General features: G+C 41.1%; 1 protein-coding gene across 4 annotated transcripts in view; it reads right to left on the reverse strand.

Annotated features, from left to right (window-relative positions):
• The window catches only part of MYB (MYB proto-oncogene, transcription factor), a 35,394-nt gene extending 15,181 nt beyond the window's left edge, over positions 1–20,213 (reverse strand). For 2 of the 4 annotated variants that reach the window (XM_032651810.1, XM_032651808.1), the window contains exons 1-12: positions 19,985–20,213; positions 15,445–15,562; positions 13,341–13,412; positions 11,742–11,834; positions 11,275–11,495; positions 9,329–9,563; positions 7,911–7,991; positions 7,366–7,470; positions 5,800–6,054; positions 2,876–3,018; positions 1,313–1,427; positions 1,095–1,220 (exon numbers count right to left, since the gene is read on the reverse strand). In XM_032651810.1, coding sequence (XP_032507701.1) covers positions 1,095–1,220; positions 1,313–1,427; positions 2,876–3,018; positions 5,800–6,054; positions 7,366–7,470; positions 7,911–7,991; positions 9,329–9,563; positions 11,275–11,495; positions 11,742–11,834; positions 13,341–13,412; positions 15,445–15,562; positions 19,985–20,007 — 1,587 coding nt within the window. In that variant the 5' untranslated portion in view covers positions 20,008–20,213. Of the gene's footprint in view, positions 1–1,094; positions 1,221–1,312; positions 1,428–2,875; positions 3,019–4,530; positions 4,894–5,799; positions 6,055–7,365; positions 7,471–7,910; positions 7,992–9,328; positions 9,564–11,274; positions 11,496–11,741; positions 11,835–13,340; positions 13,413–15,444; positions 15,563–19,984 lie in introns of all 4 variants that reach the window. The other 2 variants (XM_032651812.1, XM_032651809.1) reach the window with 2 other exon arrangements.
• Between the last annotated feature and the right edge of the window lie 2,835 nt (positions 20,214–23,048).

Genomic DNA, 23,048 nt, shown 5'->3' on the forward strand with positions numbered 1-23,048 from the left:
TCTAGAGCTAGAACTTCCCATGAAACTGTTAAACTCAAGAGTAAACTTCTGTAAGATGAATAAGGTCTGGGGATCTCATGTATAATACGGTGACTATAGTTGCTAACACTGTATTGTATAACTGAAATTTGCTAAAAGAGTAGAACTTAAATGTTCTCACTGGAAAAAAAAGGTAAATATGTGAGGAGATGGATGTGTTAATTAACTCAATGGGGGAGAATCCTTTCATAAGGTACACATGTATCAAAACATCACATTGTACACTTTAAATACTTTATAATTGTATTTGTCAATTATATCTCAGTAAGGCTGAAGAAAAAGTAAATCTATGGCCAGTCTCTCAACCACTTATCCTTATATGAAAATAAATTCAAGAGGCACTGTATCGAACCTGTTGGAAATGCTTCTTGACACCAATGTAAAACATTTAGCTAGTGGGAAGCAACAGCACAGCACAGGGAGATCAACTCGGTGCTTTGCGATGACCTAGAGGGGTGGGATAGGGAGTGTGGAAGGGAGGCTCAGGAGGGAGGGGATGTGGGGACATACGTATGCATATGGCTGATTCACTTTTGTGTACAACAGAAGCTAATGCAGTATTGTGAAGCAATTATACTCCAATAAAGAGCTATTAAAAAAAACTACAAAAAAAAAAAAAACAACAATGAGGTGCAATGCCACACTCATTAGAATGAATAAAATCAAAAAGACCAAAAAAATAGATACTATTAATTTAATTAGTTTCAATTTTCCATGATGTCCAAAAATTAAATATCTATGTATCAACCAGTCATCCATCCACCTATATATCAGTGATTTTAAAAAGTACAATACAAAACTGCTTCCTTCTCTTTCCTCTATACTCTCTCACATGTTTTCTGTTCAAACAGGAAGGAAATAGAAGTGGCTCGGCTTCCCAAGTGCAAGATTGCATGCCTACAGCTTGGCAGTACCTCGTAACTGCATCTTATATGAAAATCTTTTATGAAAAGTGGTGTTGTTACACAGTGCCTCCCCCCTCGCCCAGACACATCAAGCTGCCCACAAGGGACAAAAACAGCAGGGTTGTTCCTTCCAAAGAATCTTGTGTTTACCTCTTGTTTGATCTTCTTCAGTAAAGGTGGTCCATTTTCTTGAAACTCAGCAACAATTCCAGATTCATCAGATTCCTGTTTAATCACATCTTGTAGGTCTTCTACTAGATGAGATGGTGTCTGAGGCTGAAGGGATGATTGGGTACATTTGTATCAGAGGAAAATTTCTGTCTGTGCTAATAAACCAACTAAACCCCAAGAACTTTGTGAGAACTTACTAGCATCTTCAGGGGACCGTATTTAATTTCTTGAGCTGCGAGTGCATGTTTGAATGGTGTAGGAGTTCTCGGAGAGCTTTCTAGGATTGACCTTTTGATAGCTGGAGTTCTGAAACTTTAAAAGGAAAACAAGTTTTGGTTAAATATAAAAGAACATATGTCCCTTACATTTCTCTACCTGTTAAATTTAATATTTTTCTACTGAATACAATAAACTCATTGATATGGAATAGGGTATGATGATGAATCACATAGGTATTGTTAGGGAAAAGATAATATGTGCAATCACATATTTCAAAATATCATACCACAAAACTAAGAGCATTAAAATATTTCTCATCTTTCTTTAATCATTCTGAAAACACATGTAGTACCCCTAAGCCTTTATAATGACCATAAGTATTGTGAAGATCTGATGTCATTTAAAAATCAATTTTATCCATTCATTATCTCTTATCTACCCATAACAGAAAACATATGTTAACCTTTTAAAGTGTATTTTATATTGGAAACAATAAAATTGCTTTTTTAAAAGGTTTCTTATAATTCTTATTGATGTTCTCTCCCATTTCTTTGAATTGGTTAAGGCTTTATTGACTATAAATGACTACTTAATCACTCCTTGGCTTCTAATCATATAATTTTCCTGGGGATGGCAAAAGAGGTCCTATCTATAGATAAATTTCAAAAAGAAAAAATAAGATTAAAAAAATATGAACTAAGTAAAGAACCATACTCATTCTTTTTTTTTTTTTTTTTGCGGTACGCGGGCCTCTCACTGTTGTGGCCTCTCCCGTTGCGGAGAACAGGCCCTGGACGCCAGGCTCAGCGGCCATGGCTCACGGGCCCAGCTGCTCCGCAGCATGTGGGATCTTCCCGGACCGGGGCACGAACCTGTGTCCCCTGCATCGGCAGGCGGACTTTCAACCACTGCGCCACCAGGGAAGCCCCATACTCATTCTTATTCTTAAGTTTATAATCAAAGAGGAAAGGAGGCTGAAAAAGCTTGTTTTTGGTGAAGAAGAAAAGGACTTATTGAACAAACAGAAAAACTGAATGGAAAAGTTATTTTAAAATTACCTCTGCATATATAGGAAATTTTATTTTTTTATTTTTATTTTTTTGCAGTACGCGGGCATCTCACTGTTGTGGCCTCTCCCGTTGCGGAGCACAGACTCCGGACGCGCAGGCTCAGCGGCCATGGCTCACGGGCCCAGCCTCTCCGCAGCATATGGGATCTTCCCGGACCGGGGCACGAACCCATGTCCCCTGCATCGGCAGGCAGACTCCCAACCACTGCACCACCACGGAAGCCCATATATAGGAAATTTTGAAATGAACTACAAAAGGTAATTTAGTTTATTCTCCTACCTTCTACCTCTAGGTAGTCCTAACATGCCCAGGACAGGCATATTCAATGTGGAGATACACATGACTGTGTATATAAAAGTGGATCAGTAAAATTACATACATATAAATAGATCAGACATTTGGGGACTATATTCTATTAATTAAATATAAGTAAATAAAATAAATAATTTTTTTCTTGAAACAAGGACTTACATAGTATTTTCCTTTTGAGTTTTCACAGTCTGCTCTCTATGAAATGGTGTTGTAACAGTCAATTTGTGACCATTGAGAGGGGTGGAAGTTAAAGAAGGCATTTCCAAGTCTAAGTTTTCATGGTTATTGGAAGTGTTTAAGAACTAAATATGGGAAGAAAGAAAATATACTTACATTAAACAGTGATTCTTTAGTCAGCCCAATTTAAAAATGACATGTTGTTAACAAGTAGGTATGTTTTACTGGCCCATTATATGAGATAACAATGTTGTTAACAAGCACATAGTGTTTAATTTCAATTCAGCACCCGGGATTTGGAGTATGATTTCCAAGAAATAAAATCTAGAGTCAATGCTGAAAAACTTGCAAAATCCTAAGAAAACATTCTCAATAAGGACACTTGTCATTAAAGAGAATGAGATGCACTTCTTCTTAACATTAAAGGTGTTAAAGTGATTTTTTTTGGAAAGTAATCATTTTTTTCTTTCATACTTTGTTTTTTCTCTTTAATGATCTAGGAACCATTATTATATAAAGTTGACATTATGTGGAAAATTCTTGAATAATTTAAGCTGTATCTCTCAGAACACTGATGTTCTGGGAAAGTAATAGGTGTTCCTCAAATGGTTCCAAGGTAAAACAAATTTGGGAAACACACATATTGTAATCTCCTCCTGGAAATTCACAATGCACATCCGTATGTTAAAAACTTTGAGAGGTCCTGCAGTAAAGAAACCATTTTAATTTTGTTTGATTCAGTGTTTCCCAAACTTATATACCTATATATTTAGATGTTTTTCTGGAACATCATTAAGGTCTTGTAGAACTAATATACTTCAGAACAGGGTTTGGAAAATACAAGCAAAAAAAGAAGATCTTTTTTAGTGGGCATATCATTTGCTCATACCTAAGTTGTTCTTATAACAGACTTGACAGGCATAATTGGAAAAATGTTTTAAAGTGCCAAATTATCCTTTAGCTTCAATTATTTTCATAATTAAGGAACACAAGTCTTTGATAAAAATTATAATTTCCATGCCTTAAAAAAGCTGTACGAAATAAGAACATTCATTGGCAAAAACTGCCAATAAAATATTATGGCACGACTCAGAAGAGCCAATGTTGAGAAATTGAAATTAAAACATACGTTGTTTTTCTTAAGCATTTGTTCCTCATTTTCTCCCAAAACTTTTTCACTTAAAGATGGACTGGAACCTTTAAATTTTCTCGTTGCAGCTCAAATGTTATCTAAACATAATTTGGTTCCCTCCTCCCCTGGGTCAGTGAATCACATAACAATAAGTGAACAAAGAGGCAGAAAATCTGTTAAAGTTTTTAAAGGGATGGGAGAAGAGGAAGAAATAGAAATGTTAAACTCCAGTCTTGAAGGAAATAAAAGCACATCCCAGGCAACTAACTCTCTTTAGAATCACCAAAAAGTCAGAGAGAGAATTATGACAAAATCATCAGTCCGTCTACAGATAGCCTACACTCTGGGAGGCAGTATGACTTAGCAACAGCCAGAGGCAACAACGGAATGAAATCAGTGAAGACAACAGTAATGAGTCATTTGTTCCAAAGGATTAGTTTCTAGATTATTAAGGGTCAGGTGTCTGTTGAAAATTAGTAACAGCTGTGCAGAAATTGTGCTCTACCTGTGAGGGGGAGAAAGGTAGGCTTTTGACAAGGGAACGCTTGGGAGTTGAACTGCTGACGTCAGCAAATATCAAGGAACTAGAGTGTCCAGTGGCTATGGGGCTGGCTTGGCCCCGCTTTTTTCGAAGGATGACCCGTGGAATTGTGCTGGGCCTCGCAGGAGGGAAGGGCTTGGGCAAGTCAAGTGAACCCTCACTCAATTTGCGTTTGTTCGCCCTCTTGCTAGGCTCTCCTGCAGGCCTATTCACATTGCCCTCTCTTTGCTGAAGCTGGAGGGCTTTGCCTGCGTGGTGTTGGCTAGGTGAAAAAGCTGCTTCTTCAAAGAATTCAAAACTGCTGAGATCACCCCGCGATGAAGGATCCTGAAACAATGTGGGAGGCGCAGAACTTTGAGACAGTGTGTGCATGATGTGTGCCATCACCTGAAACACAGCGCTGAGAAAGAGATGCTGAATGCAAAGAAAACACCTGGCCCACTTGCTTGACCTCCTGAGAAACAGCTTCGGGATGAACAGTTGTTCTGGTACACTGCATGGTGCGTCTCCCATGCTGCCTCAAGGCTGGCCCTACCCTGGTGCTGCAGGGACCTCCTGGCACTCTATCATTTGCATGCAGTTCAAAGCAAAAAGAAGACTTTTTGATAGCACATTTTGGCAATGTTCATCCTCTGTCTGATGGGGGATGCAGTAAATGCTTTTTAACCAACTGGGAAACAAAGGAAATGAATTGAGTGTCTGCTTTTGTGATACTGAATTCAAGTTTGTTTCACCAGAGATGGTTTGTCTCAGTGAATCCGTTGGGACTGGGAATCAGTGTTTTGTGGAGAAAGCCATGTGCCAACAAATGAACATATTACCACTTCAAATATATTGAAAGATGGCTTTAAGCTCCGAGTGAACATAATTCTTAATGTGCTATCCAAAAGCAAAGCACAAGTTTAGGGAAACACAAAGGAGTAAACAAAGTACAAAAAAACAAGTTTAAAATAATCCAAATATCATTCCTATTACCCAAGCTCTACTTATAGGTCATTAACTTTACTATTTTTAAAAATATGCATTTTGAAGGAAATATGTGAAAAGCTACCTTTTTATCTGGGTAGCCTAAGAAATCAGATATTGAAAAAATACATACACAGAAACTAAAGTCATACGTTTACGTTAACATATGCTAGTAACATGATATTCGCCATAGAAAATGGCAACAATTTGAGGAGTTTCCTAATCCCCCTTCCAAAAACGTTAACTTGCCTTAAAAATTCTACTTACAGAATCTATAAATTGAAGTGTTTCTGCAAATTCTAAGAGGTTCTTAACATTGTCCAGAATGGTGCCTTGGTGGACGATCATGCACCTGGCTGGAGAGGCGCTTTCTTCAGGTAGGGAACCAGGATCCACTGGCAGAGATGGAGTGGAGTGGTGGTCTTCCAAACAGGAAACAGGTGCACTGTCTCCATGAGGTCTGGTGTGGTCGGCAATGGTGGTGCTGTGCCACCCAGGGTAGCTGCATGTGTGGTTCTGTGTCTAAGGAGGGGGTGGGGGAATAAAGAAAAAGCGGGGAGGAAAAAGGGAGAAGGAACTTAGCAATGAAGTTGCACAAGGTATCAGATGCTGTTAGAGGAAAGATAAAAGTCGTTGCATCATCCAAAACTTGCGCCTATGAGACAGTTGTCAAGATGTTTCCTTCTATCAATGCAAGACCCTGCTTTTTAATAATGGTATAGCCTGTCATCTATAGGATTGCCTTCACTGTCATCATTTTGTTAAAACTGCAAATAGAGGGATTATGTTACCAAGTACAACTCTCACATGGAATGTCTTAAAAATCTACTTTAACATAATTTCCAATAGGATCATAAATGCTGCAAATTAAGAAGTGAACTATTCTCATTCTAACCTACAAAAAGGCTGGAGGATTCAAGAGTTAGAGTTGCTTTTATTTGCATATATTCTTGTGGCTTCTACTCCTTTTTTAATGCTACAGATTGCACTGATGCAGTGAAGGGCTGCCAAATCAACGTGGTTAGGAAAGCAGAAGAGCAAATTAACAGAAGTCTCCTTTCAGCATGACCACGCAACAGGAGAAATTGCAAAACATTAACTAAAGTTAAAAAGTGGTCGAAATATCATATGCACATAATCATTTTATTATTTAACCAAAAAGAAATCTACTCCTCAGAATACCTACTGGGTATCCCATCTTTTATTCTCTTTGTTGGTTAATTACATACGTTACAAAGTGCAAGCTGCTTTCCCAGTTTGCTGCCCAATCACTAGAAAAGATGTCAAAATTCAGTAATGGTCCACACAGCTTTTGTGTGTGCAAACAAAAGAGAGACATTTATGTTGCTTATGGAGGGATTTAATATATATCTTTTTTTACATGTATATACTGGACATACATCAAATCATATTTGAAATTATAAAGTATGAAAATCTAGCTTAAAAGAATAATAGAAAAAGAAAATATCGAATGAATAGGCACCCAACAGATACACAGATTTGTAAAAAAAATTAAATTGCTAATTTTCATTTTTTCTCTGCTAGTCTTTGAATTGATTACAGTCCTTCTGAAGAAAAGAAAAATCAAGAATGAGAATCACAAATGGATATTGAGTTTCTATGGCAACACAAAAGGACTACTTCCAACTTAGTCAACACACATCGTGATACCAACTGCATTTTATTACAAGCAACCTCTAGTGTTTAAACATTGTTAGTGGATATACAGAGTCTTGATTAGTGTGATATTTAGAAGATAAGGGAAAAGATACAGAAGAGCACTGGGGTCAAGCGTTATCCCCCGCCCAGATCAAGCAGGCGGTGACATCTTACCGGAAGTGCCTGCTGTCCTTTGAGTTCATTCTCAGTCGACATTAGAAGCAACTCTAGCTCCTTTATTCGCTTTTCTTTCTCAGGGTCTTCATCGTTATAGTGTCTCTGAAATTAAAAGTTAAGGGAGAAAAAAAGACAAAGATCTGGTGGGAAAGTGTAAATACAATGATCGTGGCCCGAGGTTCACGAGGGACCACATAGAACCCAAAGAGCCCTGGCGTGGAACAAACGCCAACGGAATCTGGCCACTGTAGAAATCTCTGAATGTTATCCCAGACATAAGGGAGGGATGTGAAACCTGAGGCTAGAGGAGATGCTGACGGAGGGATTGTTTCAACTTCTAACATCAGAGAACCTAAGAATTCCGGCACTAATTCACTCCGGAAGTGTAGCTTGCTGGCCAGAGCTCTGCCCACCTCCCCACAGCCCCCTTTTCTTTTAACTTCAGTGGATCAGGTGCAAATAATCATTGGGATGAAAGAAACAGAACTGTGCCTTGAGTAGCTAATGAGTTTCTTCATGAAATGACCTTAAAATGGGCTTACCTGAATGGCTGCAGCAGCTGGCTGAGGGACATTGACTATATTTACATGTAACGCTACAGGATATGGCACGTGACTGGAGACCTACATCAAAAAGGCAAAACATATATACACTAATATGTATAAAATAGATAACTAATAAGAGCCTGCTGTATAAAAAAAATAAATAAAATTAAATTTTAAAAAAAGGCAAAACAAACAAAGGCTGAGACATTCATGGTTACACGTGCTTCAGGGGACTTGTTGGCTTCCTGAAGTTTTGCTCTAGGACTAAGGAAAACAAACAAACAAACACTTTTCTGATAAAATTCACAAAGCAAAATAAATAAATAAAACCTAACTCCAATTGGAAAGTTTAGCCAAGCCTTTAATAATTGTTAAAGAGCTAAAGCAACAGAGCGAAAGAAATTTAAGGTGCTCATCGATCCTGATAGGAAGTATTCCTTAGAGTAAAACAGAAAGAAAAATATAATCTAAAATACATTCACGAGTGTATGAAAGTTTTGATGGTAAAAACGGATGGCACTAGCTGTTTATAAATAAAAATATTTTTCTGTGAATTATTATGAGCTTTAGGAAAGAGTATAGCACCTCTTAAGATAGTTCATTCACCTGAGACCAGTCAGGAAGGTCTGTAGTCAAATATATGGAACAGACAGAGAAGAGTAAAAACTACTAATATGTTTTGCATAGAATTTGCTTATGAGCTCTGAATTCTTGGATAAGTTTCACCATTTATTATTGTTGATTTTAAGATTCAAGTTTCTTGATTTTTTTCTCTTTATTCTTCTTTTCCCACCCATTTTGAAGATTTTTGTCTATAAATATAAATATCAAGAAATGAAGAAAGAATCACACCGATTCAAAGGAAGACAAAAGATGTCAGATGTCAGTCATGAAACTGCTCCTGATTCACAGTAAGAAGGTAAACACTTACTGAATGAATAAATTAAGATACTTCAGCTAGATCACTACCAGAATTGAACTTACAATCATCTGTTAAATTTCAGGGTCAAACTATTTCCTCTTTAAATGTAATATCACATTCACTTTTCATTTGAGCAGAGAAAAGTATTAGATACAACTGCACCTCCATACCCCCATTCTTCTTCAGCAGTACCTTGATAAGTAAATTTACATCCAAAAGCTAACTTCCCAAATTAGATTCGAAGCAGCAAGGTAGAATCAAACAACTTGGGTTTTAGTCTGCACTATCTCTATGAGCTGTGTAATCCTGGACAAATCACTTAACATCCTCATTTCCGGACCCATCAGGGATAACAACACCTACCCCTCTCGGACTGATCGTGATCAAGATCATGTTCATGAAAGCCGAGAAGTATGCACCTGAAAGGTATCATTATTACCTGGAGCTAAAATAACATCTCTCTCATTAAACTAAATTCTGAGGAATGGCTTACGTTTTGTGCTTCAGAAACGTGGTAATAGGAATAGTCGTTGTTAACTGAGGGCTGGCCAGTTGGAGGGAGTTGAGCTGAAGGTAGAGCATGGGCAAAACCCATCAAATGGCTGTTCTTCTGAAAACCTGTGGCCACTGGTGGCTGGCTGGCTTTAGAAGACTCCTGCAGATAACCTTCCTGCTCGACCTTGCGACGCATGGTAGAATTCCAGTGGTTCTTGATAGCATTATCAGTTCTGCACAGAAATATATCACATACACATTTTACAAACAAAAATTTCAATTCAGATTACAGTTAATTGACAGAAAACTGTTTCTAACAGAGACCCTTTCTTTTGGTCCACTACGAGTGTTTTTTTCCTTTTAATCGTTTCTGTCTTCTCTGCCTCCTAAAAATCATGCTTCCACTATCACCTAATTAAAAATTGATAGGTTTCTCTAAATTACATAATCTGGAACTTATATAGTTTTCTATAAATGCTGAAATCTTTTAGCCATTTTGTTTCCTTGTTAAGAATATTTCCAATACAACACCCTTCATGTTTATTCTGATTGTGATACAAGACTCTAATACAACTTAAAGTTCTGGCTGTTCTAGAAGATTACTCCTTTGAGTGTGGCTTAGCAGGGCCTACACATCACAACAGGCACTCAGTAAAGTTTGGTGAGCAATAATGACGTTGCTGCCATCTCAGCGTCTACTCTTTATCTAGAATAGCACTAGCCAGAGATTTTGAGTAAAAAAAATTCCCACCTTTTGAAAACTACCTCAAATGGTTCCGTAACCAGGCAAATGGAACCATAACCAGAGGCGAAAATGCAAAATGGGATCCCGAAGGGAAAGAGGCTAACTCCCCAATATATTTTCAAACTGCAAAGCATTTTTACCAAGGTTTTTCAATTCTCAGGAAAACAGTTTCTCAATTCAAAAAAACCGTTTTAAGCCTCCCTTTTACTATTTCGATGGGGGTGGGGGAATGTATGCTAAAGAAAGAGGAAGTTCAATTGCCCCTTAAATTTTGGGAAGAATCAACAGCATATCCTTTCAGACCATATGGGAGAAAAGGCCTCCTTTTATCAACCTCTTGAATTCTCTAAGCTTATACTGAACCAGGAGGGAGGAAATGTTTCAGAACATCACAAGAGAACACTGCATAGACCATGAGAGCCATAGCCTTCTTTGAAATGACCCTTTCTCCACTTTGGGGTTATGAAGCTCAAGAATAAAAATATTTAAAATATTTCCTATCCTACAATATTTTAATGTAAGATTTATAATTAGTATCTTCCAAACTAAATGACATCCGTTATAAACTGTTTAAATGGGGAAAGTGGGACAAAAATGAGCTTCCATAGATATCCCTCATAATGAGGTCATTTTCGTGCTTTGTTCGTTAAAAAGAAAGCTTAACAATGACATCATTTAAAAACCTGGAAGCAGTATGATAATTCTAGAAATACAATCTTTCTTTATTCAAAAGAAAAAATTAAGCCAAGTGGTATAATGAAATGAACACGGTATCAGGAAAATGGTAGCCAAATTCCTTCTGGTCACTTAACCAGCTGTGTGAACTCAGACCAAAGACAAACTGTCTACCCTTGGTTTGCTTCTATGTGTTTAGAGTTTCGTAGTTTACAAAGTGCTCTGACATTTGTTTTACTTGATACTAGCATTGGCCCTACAAAGTAGGTTATGCCCTGTTTTGCAAATGCGGCAACTGAGGCTGAGGAAAGTTGGCCCAAGCTCACTGTTGGGTGGATTCTGGAAGTCCTCAACCAGGTAAACTCTAAGATCTCTTCCAGTTGTAAAAGCTATGGATCTAGTTTATCTTGTGAAACATTTACCATCGATAAAATGTAATTCACTCACCATACATTTTAAAGCAGAATGTTCAATACCCGCTCCCTCATTCTTCCCAATCAATATATTTTTTGACATATTATTACCGTCCAGGCAGTAGCTTTGCGATTTCTGCCCATCTGTTCCCCAGTCTCTTGTGTGCCTGGTAAATAATTCTGTCTTCCTCTTCTGTCCAGGAGGTTTTCTTAACTTCTGGATTCAAGTGGTTATGCCACCTCTCCCTACATTGTTTTCCAATTCTCCCCTTTAAGTGCTTGGCAATAACAGACCAACGTTTCGGACCGTATTTCTGTACAAGCTCTATCACCTTCAGATAAACACACAAAAATAACCTATGTTTTAATGTTATGTAATGAGTCAGTGTAATCATTCTTCATGTTACAAGATCTTTAGAAAATTTCTAAAACTCTCCTTTCATTCATGGGAAATATGGGAATGGAGTCCTCTGCTTCCTGTTTGCACACTTTACCTGTTTCTTCAAGTTGGGAAACAGTCAACAATGTTGGGGAATATTCATAATTGTGACTCACACACCAACGGAGAAAGAACTTACTCTCTGATCTTCTTCTTTGGTCCAAGGACCCTTGATAAGCTCAGGGTTTAGTACTTTCTGCCATCGGTGCTGGCACTGCACATCTGTTCGATTCTAGGCAAATAAGATAAAGTGTGCACTGTCATACAGATACGATGTGATAAGCACATGAAGACTGCTGTAATAAAAATCACACACGGACAATATGCAGTGAAAACATTCAAGAACATAGTTTAGGGCATATCTGGAGAGCCCATTACTTACAGCTAAAGAACGTACAAAGAATATATCAAAGTTGCATCTAAAATTAGAAGCTCTGCATCCTCAGGGAAATAGTCCTGCCATGTGAACTAAAGGTTCATCGTACTGTATACCTAGTTGTCAATTTAACTTAACCTTAACCTCAGTGTGTTGCATTTGGAAGTACCCACATGGATTAGGACTTCTTAGAGATTCCATATTGATGTTGGACTTCTATGGAAACCCACTCTAAATGACTCAAGTTTGATTCCCATTCAAACTAAGAGATGTGCTTCAATTTAGGACCACAAGCGTTAATATCGTGGAAAGAGCAAAGGTGAATAAAGACAGGCCCTGTTTTATAAGAGTTTATAGTCTTGTAAGAAGTAAAAGACAAATATATAATTAACTAATAGAGGGCAGAATTTGATTCATATGCAAGAAGAGACCAAAGTAAAATGATATTGGGGTGGAAAAAGGAGCATCTTCTGAGGAGGAGAAATTATGTTTCCTTAGAAGGAGTACAGAAAAGCTCTTGGCATGGACTTTGAAGGATGGCTAGAACATTTTAGGAGGTGGCATCACCAGGGACAAAAGCCCTCAGGAGGGAAAGCAGAAATGAATTCAACCAAACCTGCTTACAGAGGGGAAGTAGGAAACAGAACTGGGGCTGTAAGTTGAGGCATATGGGAAGGCCCTCATGTGCCAGGCAGTCTACCTGATGTGTGAGACTTGAAGTTACTGCTGCTAGTTTTGAAAAGTAAAGTACGGCTGCATTTTATGAAGCTCCATCTGTCAGTGGTGTCTGGAATGTATGGGAAGGTGGAAAGCTACAAGTAGGAAAGCCAGTTATGAAGGCAATGCAATTGGCCAGAGAAGAGGGAAAGGGGCCGAACATACGGAACGGTGAGAAGAATAAACAAAGGAATCCCAGATTCCTTAATCCTTGCTTGATTGTAGGGGATGGGGGAGTATGATAAGTCTAAAAGAACGCTAAAATTTTAAACCAGGGTACCAAAATTATGGCTATTGAAAAAATAGGAAATTTAAAAGAAGCTGACTTGGGGGAAGTACCATGAGTTTAGTCATCTACCGTACAACAAATCATCAAAATGCTAATTTATATTATTCTAAAAAATTAAAAGATAAAATAAGAAGCAAACGTTTAAAATACATTGTAAAAATCCTTTAAAAATATATTTAGAAATTTTAATTATATGCATTACAAAAGAAATATAAGTTACAGATAAGGCATTTCTCCCTTACTTCTTATATACAAGCAAATATGTAATGTCTTAATATCATCTCCTACAATATCTTATTTAAATCTTTGGGAGGAGAAAATTTCCTTTTACAGAAAGAAAAAAATTACTAACTCACCGGGAGATAATTGGCAATAACTTTCCAGTCATCTGTTCCATTCTGTTCCACCAGCTTCTTTAGTTTTTCATCCTAAGACATTTAAAGGGAATCCTAGGATATCAGTCATTTACTGTACAACTCTATTCAAGTCAGAGTTAAAGGGGAACCAACCCCCCACCAAAAAAAATCTCTCAAAAATAACCAAATTCAACAAATATTAAGGTGATATACTGGTTTACAGCATAGATTTATTTAGAGTCAGACAGACCAGAGTTTGAATCTTAACTCAGCTACTGATTAGCTGTATAAACCTGGGTATATCATTTTGCTTTTCTGGACATTAGTATTGTCATCTGTACAATGGAAACGATGATGTCAGCAGGGTTATTTGGGGATTATGTGAGTTAATTACGCAAAACTTTAGCATAATGCCTGGCGCATTGAATGTTTAACATATGGTAACTTTTAAAATTTTACTTTGTAGGAAAAAAGTAATGAACTCCAGTGTTTGACTTAAGAGACATTGAACTATGGCAATAGATAGACTCTCAGTAAGAAATAGTTCAAGCTCTAGTCTAACGTTTAGTAAGTTCAACCTCTTTCATATAAAAAAATGTAAGATCACTTTTCTTAATTACACTCGAAGGCATGTATGATGTAAGAAAATCATTTAGCTTTTGTATCAATGTGTTGACAATTTAAATGACACCAAACTTATTAGAACACAGAAGACGCTAAACGTCAGGGTGAAATCTTTCAGTTCACAAGTGTCTTTCTAAACATGTTCAAGCAAAAGAGAATCCTCATGTTCCTGCAAAGGTAACTTTCACACACAATGTGAGTCCTCGCTATGACACAGTCACAGCAATTAGGAAACCAGTGTTACAAACAGAACTTCTAAACCGCTGAGAATCACCCAAGTGCACAATTTCCATAGGTAAATTATGGATTTCCTATGGACCTCACTGGAAATCCCGTCTGCCTGTCAATGAGAGCTCTGGTTTAAGTGAAGGAGGACAGGATGAAACCGAAGAAGAGTCAATACCATTTATTCTAACATGAAATCTTCTACAATTCGTAGCAAATTTTTTTAAAGAACTTTGAAGAAAAAGCAACTTTTCTCTTACATTAGTAATTTTGCCTCCTAAGCATTTTTCCATTCCCATAGAGATCAAGATTTGATAAGCTAGCAGACAAAGAGAGGTGAGAAGGAGACACACCTCCATCCATTTTTGAATGCCTTCAGAACAGACATCCACATATATTTCTCTGTGTAATATTATATACCAAGAATGTTAAATGAACCCATTATAAAAAGACAAGTTCTGTGAGTGTTTTGCTTTATTCTTTTGTTTTGTTTTTGGAAATAGCAATTCATTCATTCATTCAGGGAACATCTGTTAATATCCCACTTTGTGGCAATCGATTCTGGGTTCAGGGGACACAAAAATGAATAGACGTTTAGCTCTGCCTTCAGCAGACTTACAGTCTACTGGGTGGGGGGGCATGTACATTACAGCAACAATAAATAAGAACATGTATCCATTGGTTGGAGGACGAATCCAACCTGTCTGGGGAAGCCAAGGATGGCTTCACAGAAGAAGTGATGTCTTCACAAGTGATGAAGAAGTAGTAAGGGGCTTCCCTGGTGGCACAGTGGTTGAGAGTCCGCCTGCCGATGGAGGGGACACAGGTTCGTGCCCCGGTCCGGGAAGATCCCACATGCCGCGGAGCGGCTGGGCCTGTGAGCCATGGCCGCTGAGCCTGCGCGTCCGGAGCCTGTGCTCCGCAAAGGGAGAGGCCACAACAGTGAGAGGCCCGCGAACACCCCCCCGCCACACAAAAAAAGAAGTAGTAAGAATTTGTGGGGCAAATGGACAAGAACAGAATAGGCAGAAGGAAACGCAGATAAAACAAAGTGAGGAGGGGACCTTCAAACAACTGCAAAAATTTTGGAAAAGGATGGTATAGTGTCCATGTGGGGGAGTGGTGAGGCAGGCTAGGATAAGAGTCAGAGAGCCCGCTAAGGAGTTTGAACATCTGTAGTTTAGCTGAAATTTTGTTTTTTATAAATGGATGCACTCTAGGTTTTTCCCCATGTTTTGATTACGTGATTAGTTACCTCTTCCCTGGTCCACCTAGTTTTCCCCAAGTGACGCTTTCCAGACTTGGGAAGCAGCCCATCATAATCATGGTCACACATCTCAATGTCTTCATCATCCTCGTCACTACTGTAGATGCTGCAGAAATAAAAATGGGCAGATGTGGACTGAAACAAGAGGATTCAAACTACTGGATTACAAAACTTACACCAAAACTCCTCAACAATCTTTTCAAAGGTTACAAAGATAAAACTTTGAAAACTTGCATAACGAGACTGTTTTTGGCACTCTGTTGCTCTAGGACTGTAAACTGGTTCTGCTGTTATTGGTATCCACAGATACGGCAAAGGACCTGGCACTTTCTATTGCTCTGCATGTTTAAACCTGCTGTTAATGTTAGACCAGTGACAAGTTACACAATTGGCAACCTTCCAACCAATGAAGGTTTAAGTTTAAAACTTAATGTTAAGGACAATAAAAGGAACGAGAGCCCATGTCCTTTACATAAGTACACTCGCAAAACCTTTGGTATATGTCCCATCATTTAAGTAATATTTCCCAAATACAATTAAAAAAAACCCTCAATTATGTTATCCTAATGGGACTGGTGTTTTATTAAGAGAAAAAAATTCAAGAAGTAATGCACCCAACAATATAATTGTAGTCATCCCTTAAAGATTAGAAGATTAAGAGAATCTAAAAGGAAAGGATTTAAAAACCTGAGAAAGGATAAATGATCAAGTGACCAAACTGCTTTGTAAATAACATTAATACCAAACAGTTCAAAACTCCAGGACAGGTTGATCCAACTTGTGGCCATGTTTACAATCCTCAGTTTCCAGAGTAACCAAGTGAATAATTAGGCCACATGATAGAATCTTATTCACGTTTTTTCTACCTCTGACTGAATGGTTTTTGAAAGATCTTAAAATGTACCTAATTCAAAACTGAGGGATTCCCCCAGGTGGGTTTAAAAGGAACCCATTACTGTTTTCAAAAGAGCTTTTTCTTTTACCTACTTGACCAAAACTAAAAATTTTGATGACTTTTGAAGTAACTCTATACATAATGTTTATTAATCATATAATGGATAGGTGAGAGTCATTTTACAGCCAGTTTACTTTTAGTTATAATTTTACTTATAAAACTTAAGATATGAGGAAAAATTATACTATCTTTAAAAATTTACTAAAATTTATCATTGTAATATTGAGAATTCCATCAAACTAAGAACAATAAAAATGATATAAAGCAATATCATAATGCAGATCATTATTCTAAAAGGAAAATGTATGTTCATATCAGGTTTTGTCTTCCAAAAGTAACTTACAAGTATATATTACCCACCCCTTACAAGCAAGCAAAAATGCTTACCCAAAATCCTGAATTTGAGGTTCTTATAATTTAAAACTATTATTTTGGGAAACAATCTGAAGGTCCAGGATGCATATCGACAAGTAGGATGTGATCCAAACTTAAAACGCCACCACAAAAAAGACCACTAAACTGTGTTTATAATCTATAACTATCTTTCATTTAGTACCTATCCTTTTAGACAAGAGCCTGATCCTGTTTCACATTGTCAACAAGGGGCTCTAAACCAACTTCTGATTAAAAATTACAGTAGTTTCCCTTTAATAAAAAGCACAAGCATCATAAGGTAAAAAAAAAAAGTTATAATCCTAGAGCTTTGGAAAGGTTCATAGGGAACTCCTTGGAAAGCCCCCCAAATGAGGTGGCACCCTTGTGAAATATCAGGGATACCAAGAAAACCAGAATAATCTGAAAGTGGAGTCATAGATTCAACTGAATTCAACTTTGGGGGTTTGGGTGGATCTGGAGATCACGTTTTCAGAACTGAGGACTATATATTTTTTTCAGGTTTTTATTATCTATTTTATACCTACTAGTGTATATATGTCAGTCTCAATCTCCCAATTCATCCCTCCACCACCTCCCCCTTTCCCTCCCTTGGTGTGAGGACTAGGTTTTCCAAATCAGTAATTGGACACCACTGTCTGGGCAAACAGATCAACACTCAGGAATAAGCAACAAATTCAGCCGCCCATAGGGGGCAGCCTACACCAGGTGAGAGAGAATAGACATCAAACAGGACTAGGGTTCTGGAGGCAAAGGTGCTAGTTCTGCCTCCACCTAGCTGCGTGACTTGGACAAATCACTTTCTCTCTCTCACGACCTCAGTTCCTCGCCTATACAGAGGGCTTGGATTTTACTTCTAAGGTATTTTCCAGGGCTAATAAGGGATAATTCCACATCTTCCATGACTCTTAAAAATTAAGCAGAGATGTGCAAAATCAGAGATGTGCAAAAGCAAAGTCTTGGGGAAAACTTGGTGTGCAACTTCCGCAGGTCCCGAAGAGGCCATGAGGGGAGCAGGGCGAGCCCAGGGCTGCTCACACTGTCAGCTCCTGGGTCCATCAGCCGGCTAGGCGCGGGTCTCGCCTTTGAGCTTTGCATGAGATTTCCTCGTTCTCAATTGTCCGGGTCGTCTAAGTAGCATGATTAATTTCTACTAAGGGCCTGAAATAACTTTTCCTTTATCTGCTCTGAGAAGATCTCAGACCCAACAGTCAGAAGACTCTCAAAGGCTGATTTCAAGCTTGATGCACCCGACTCCCCACCTGCTAGACCTGGTGCGGTTACAAGAGTACGACTATGAATATTACATTCTGTCAAGGAAACAAACCGTGCAAAGAAACGAAAAAGAAAAGAAGTGTTGGGGGTTGGGAAAAGGGAGGGGAGCGGGAGGAAGTGCCTTGTGGCCGCTACTGTGATTCTAGAAACAGGGTTCAGACTCATTTCGCTGACCTGGTTAATAATCCCTGCCGAGTTGACGTTCGCCTTGCAAGAAACGGCTTCGAGCCCGCAGCCGGGTTTCTCTTCCCCCTGAAGCAGGTTCAAGGCTCCCGCCCCTCCTGGCCGCCTCCCCTCTCTGCTACCTGGGAGCCACAGGGAACCTGCGCGGCCCCGCCCCGCGGGGACAGTCGAGATCTCGGGGCGCTGAGCCTCCCCCGCGCCTCCTCCCAGCACCCCTTCCCAGCTCCCTCCTTCTCCTATTCCTCCTAGTTTCCGCTCTCGAAAAAATAGGTGACCTCCGTTGCTCCACTGTTAAGTCCCAAGGGCGAAGGTGAAACCACTTAAGGGGCAGCACCCCTGCCCCGCGCGGCCGGGCCCTGGACGAAGCTCAGGGAGCCAGCGGCCCCCCAAGCCTCCCTTTTTCTCCGGCACCCGGCCATGCCTTGGTGCCGCTCCCCGCCCGGCCAGGCCCGGCCGAGGGTGCTGCAGCGGGGCCCACACCCACGCTCTTTGCAACTTCCTAGCTCTGCAAGAGGACCCGTGATCGCTGATTCGAAAACAAATAAGTAAAAGAAAATCAAGAAACCCGAGGAAAAGAGGGTGGGTTTACTTTGCCTCCAGGGACTTTTCCCCAAAACCTCCTGGCGAGGGTCCGTCCCCTCTCCCCTCCTCCGACAGGGCGACCTGAGGCTGCAGAGCTGGGCGCGGGGAGGAACGGCGACTTCGGCCGGGTCCACGTGCGCGCGCCGCGCCGGGACCTCTTGCACAGGGGAAGAGCTCCGGGGGATTGCGTCCCGGTTGCGCGGCAGCGGCCTTGGTTGCTGCCCGCCTCAGTCCCTTTCCGTTGAGTGGCAACCGTGACGGCCGCCGAGCGAGCGCCTACACCCGGCCACCCGCAGGGAGCTCCGGCGCGTCCAGTCCGGGAAGTCCAGAGACTGGTGGAAGCGGGAGCTTCAGCAAGTGACAGTTCGGACCAGTCTTTTCCTCCTCCGCTCCCTATTCCCCTCCTTCCGGCCGAAATGTAAGGGCACTTCATTCAAGATACCCGGCGAGCCTCCCCAAGTGCGGTTGACATGTGCGTCGCGGGTGCGTGGGAGCGGGTGTGCAATGTTTGCTTTAGAAGTAAAAGCCTCGCAGAGAATAATGATTAGAACCTTCAAAACCAGGGCTTAAAACAGTTTGCAAATGTAGAGACCCTTTCCTCCCCTACAATCTTCTTTCCAGCCGCCTGTCAGCTGACACTCTTCTTCGCCTCCATAAAGAATGAATGAAATTTACATGAACTACCTGCAGCTACTATACAATCCGGCATTTTCCTTATATCTGCCATATGCTCTGCACTTCCAAGTCCAAACATATCGCAATGCATCCAGCAATTACGCTGCGACTCCCTCGCCGACACCCGCGGCATCAAGCCAGGGACCTAGTGGGCTCCCCGGGAATGGTGGGCACCGCTCTGCCCCCGGCTGGAACGTGCTTTTTTCCCCCTAGAGAGAACGTACCCCCGTGCAACTTGCAAAATGAGCCGCAGGGCGTGCTTCTCAACGTCCTAATGCATTTCTCGCATAGGCTCTTCCATTCATCAGTCCCTCGAGCGGCTTCTGCTGCCAAGGCAGGGGCTCTAGGTCCTCGCAGGATCTGACAGCCCCGCAGAAGATCCGGGAACCATTTCCCACCTGCTCTCCCGGCGCCTGGCGCCCAGCGCGCCCCCGCCCGCGGCCGCCCGCCCGGGATCCCCGTTACCTGTGCCGGGGTCTTCGGGCCATGGCGCGGCGGGCGCGGGGCTCCGCTGGGAGCCGCGGGAACCGCACTGGGCTGCCGCCTCCCGCTGCCCGCCGCCTGCCTGCGTCCCTCCCCGGCTGCGCAGTGGCGCTCCGCACCACCGGGGCGAAGTTTCTCAGGAGAAAGAGGAGGAGGAGGAGGAGGAGGTCGCGGAGGAGGAGAAGGAGGAGGAGGAAACAGGTTGATATTAAAGTGTAAACTCTGTAAACAGAGATGCCATCAAACAAAGAGCTTTGGACACTCCCCCTCCCGCCAAATCTGGCGCCCCTGCAGTGCGCACGCGCCCTGTCCACCGCCTCCGCGGTAGCCTTGTCTGCCGCCCGCCGGGCTGCGCGGCCGGCGGGGCCGCCGCTCCCCTTCGGCTCTCGCGCCGCCGAGCTGCTCCTGGCGCGCTGCGAGGCCCAGGAGGCGCGCGGGCGGATAGCCCGGGGCCAGGGAGGGGCGGCCGGAGGCCGCGGCGGCGCCCTTTCCTGAGCAAAACCCGCTCGGCGGCATGGGCCGCGCGGGGCCGCGCCACGTCCCACTGATGCTTCCTCCCCTCCTTTTCGGTGGCCGCACCGCCGTCGCCCCACTCGGCTTGCTCCTGGGCACCCGAACCGAGCTCGCCGGGCTCTGCCTCACTGTCGCAGGGGCGGCAAGGGGGGTGGGGGGGGGGGTGGGGGGGACTCCGGCATTTGAGATTGGATTTTCTGCAGGGTTTAAAACTCAGCTCCCTGGCGATGGGGCAATGTTGGATTGGGGGGTAGGTAGTAGGGGATGGGAGCATACGTTTGCATAGGATGTTTGGCTATGTTTTTGTTTTTTTAAATAAAGATCATGTCTAATTTAACCTGATGACCAAAGACACTTAAGTACGAGTGGGGCTGGAGCTATCACCGCTCACACATGGCGCACCCCGGCGGAGCTCTCACTCTCCACCCAGATCCTGGAGCCAACACGCCACCTTCGCATTGTCACATGCCTTCATTCTCACCGGGGCACACGCCCGGCCCCACCCACCCTGCCCGGCCCAGGCGGCGCCCACCACACACCTCTGCCCATGCAGAATGCAGCGCGCGCCCTGGATTACACACCTGCAAAATCCACAGGGTTCCAAACAGCCCGCCCCCAGCAGAACTCAGGAAACCCCACGTGTGCTTGCATGGTTTTAAAAGTTCAACAGTTTGTGATACGGAGGTCGGTATCCACGTTGAGCATAGTTTAGGACTCTTTGTTTTACGAGATAAAAATCACGAAAGACCTTCGTGTTCATCTAAGTAGGGGCTCCCGAAGAAGCAGAGGGAGAATATAAGTGCTGAATTTATAAGGATTGATGATTGGGGGATTTTAGGGGAGTTTTAGTTTTACTTCCGTTTATACACTTGTACCATTGGGGATTTTTTTTTTTTTCGTTCTCTGTACACACTAATTTATTTTTCCTTTAATCTCATAGGAGTTTGAGACTTCTGCTGACTGGGTTTGTGAGTGTCCCATGTGCCCCGGCAGTTCAAACTTAGCTCAGAAAGCATTTTTCTTACTAAAAAAGCATTTTCTTACTGAAATGAGTCACAATTTTATTAAATGGTGAAGCATGCTTGGTTTCAAGATTTTATCTGGTGTTTTAAACTTTGTTTCTTAACATTGTAATATAGTTTAAATCCTTATCAAAAAGTGTGAGTTTCTAGTTAGGTTTTAACATTCCTTTCTTCCTGAGGAAAAAGAAATAACACTGGAACAAAATTATTGTGAGATAATTCAGTTCACAGTCTTGAAAGACAAGTCACTTGCAAGTTAATATATTTTAAAAGCCAATGTTTATTTCTAGTTTCTATAATAAAGTTTCTTTCTCCATATCAAAAATAAACAAATTAAAAAAAAAACCTAGAACAAACATCTAGAGCCCACCCTTAAAGTAAATGCATCTGTCTTTGGGATTATTATGAATCCAACTGGCATGATTCCCAAATGCTGAGCCTGTTTGGCACAGTAAGAGTGTCTGAACCCTTCCCAAAGTGAGCTCACCACCTCTTTCCCAGGATTTTTAGGAGATGGAAGTGGTCTATGATTCTTAAACTCCTTTTAAGTAGAAAATACCAAATTCAATTTTATTTCCTTTATTCCCTTTGTGCATCATTTTCATACATGTTGTTTTGAGAATTTATAATATTGTCATTCCCCAGACATTTTGAAATTTAGGTTTACATTTTTTTCCCTCATATGTGTGACAAAAATATGGACGGGGACAAATATAGTCTGATAAAGGGTATGCATGCAATGATTTTACTAGGCTAATTTGGGATATATTGCCACCTGATAAGTATGTGGAAGGATAGAATCAAATGGAATTATAAATTCTTGTATGGATGAAAATGTATTTTCAAAGACATTGCAGAATATGAGCTGTAACTATAGTTATACATCTCCTTCCTCCACTTATAACTATTGCAAATGCATTTTTCGATGACAATATTATATATTTCATTTTTTTTTTAAAGATCTGCTGCATCAGTTATTTTAGTGTGGCAGGCCTCGGTTAGATCTAAATTCAGATACAGCCTTTTATTTGCAATGTGCTAGATGGGGGTCAGCAAACTTTTCTGTAAAGGGCCAGATCACAAGTGTTTTAGACTTTTTTGGGGCTGTGTTGCACATTCTTCTACCTTTCTTTTTCTTTTCTTTACAACCCTTTAAAAATGTAAAAACCATTTTTAGCTTGAAGGCCATATCCAGCCTGCAGGCCATAGTTGGACAACATTAAACCAGTGATCCTCAGTCTTTAGAATAAGAATCACTAAGTGTATCCATGAAAAATGCACAGTCCCAGGCCATCCCCCTAGAGACTAGATGATTCCATAGGTTTGTGGCAGGGCCCAGGAAACTCTGCATTTTTAATAAGTATCCAAACAGTTTTCATGCAAGCTGTCTCTGAATCGGTCATTGACTATCTCGGTATTAGAGTCAAGTCAGGCTGCTTCAAAACACTTTTCCCTCTGCCTGTTGCCTCTCACCACCTTCCCCTACCTCATTCTCTTTCACCTCTCCTGGA

The sequence above is a fragment of the Phocoena sinus genome, chromosome 12, assembly GCF_008692025.1.
Source record: "Phocoena sinus isolate mPhoSin1 chromosome 12, mPhoSin1.pri, whole genome shotgun sequence".
NCBI lineage: Eukaryota > Metazoa > Chordata > Mammalia > Artiodactyla > Phocoenidae > Phocoena > Phocoena sinus.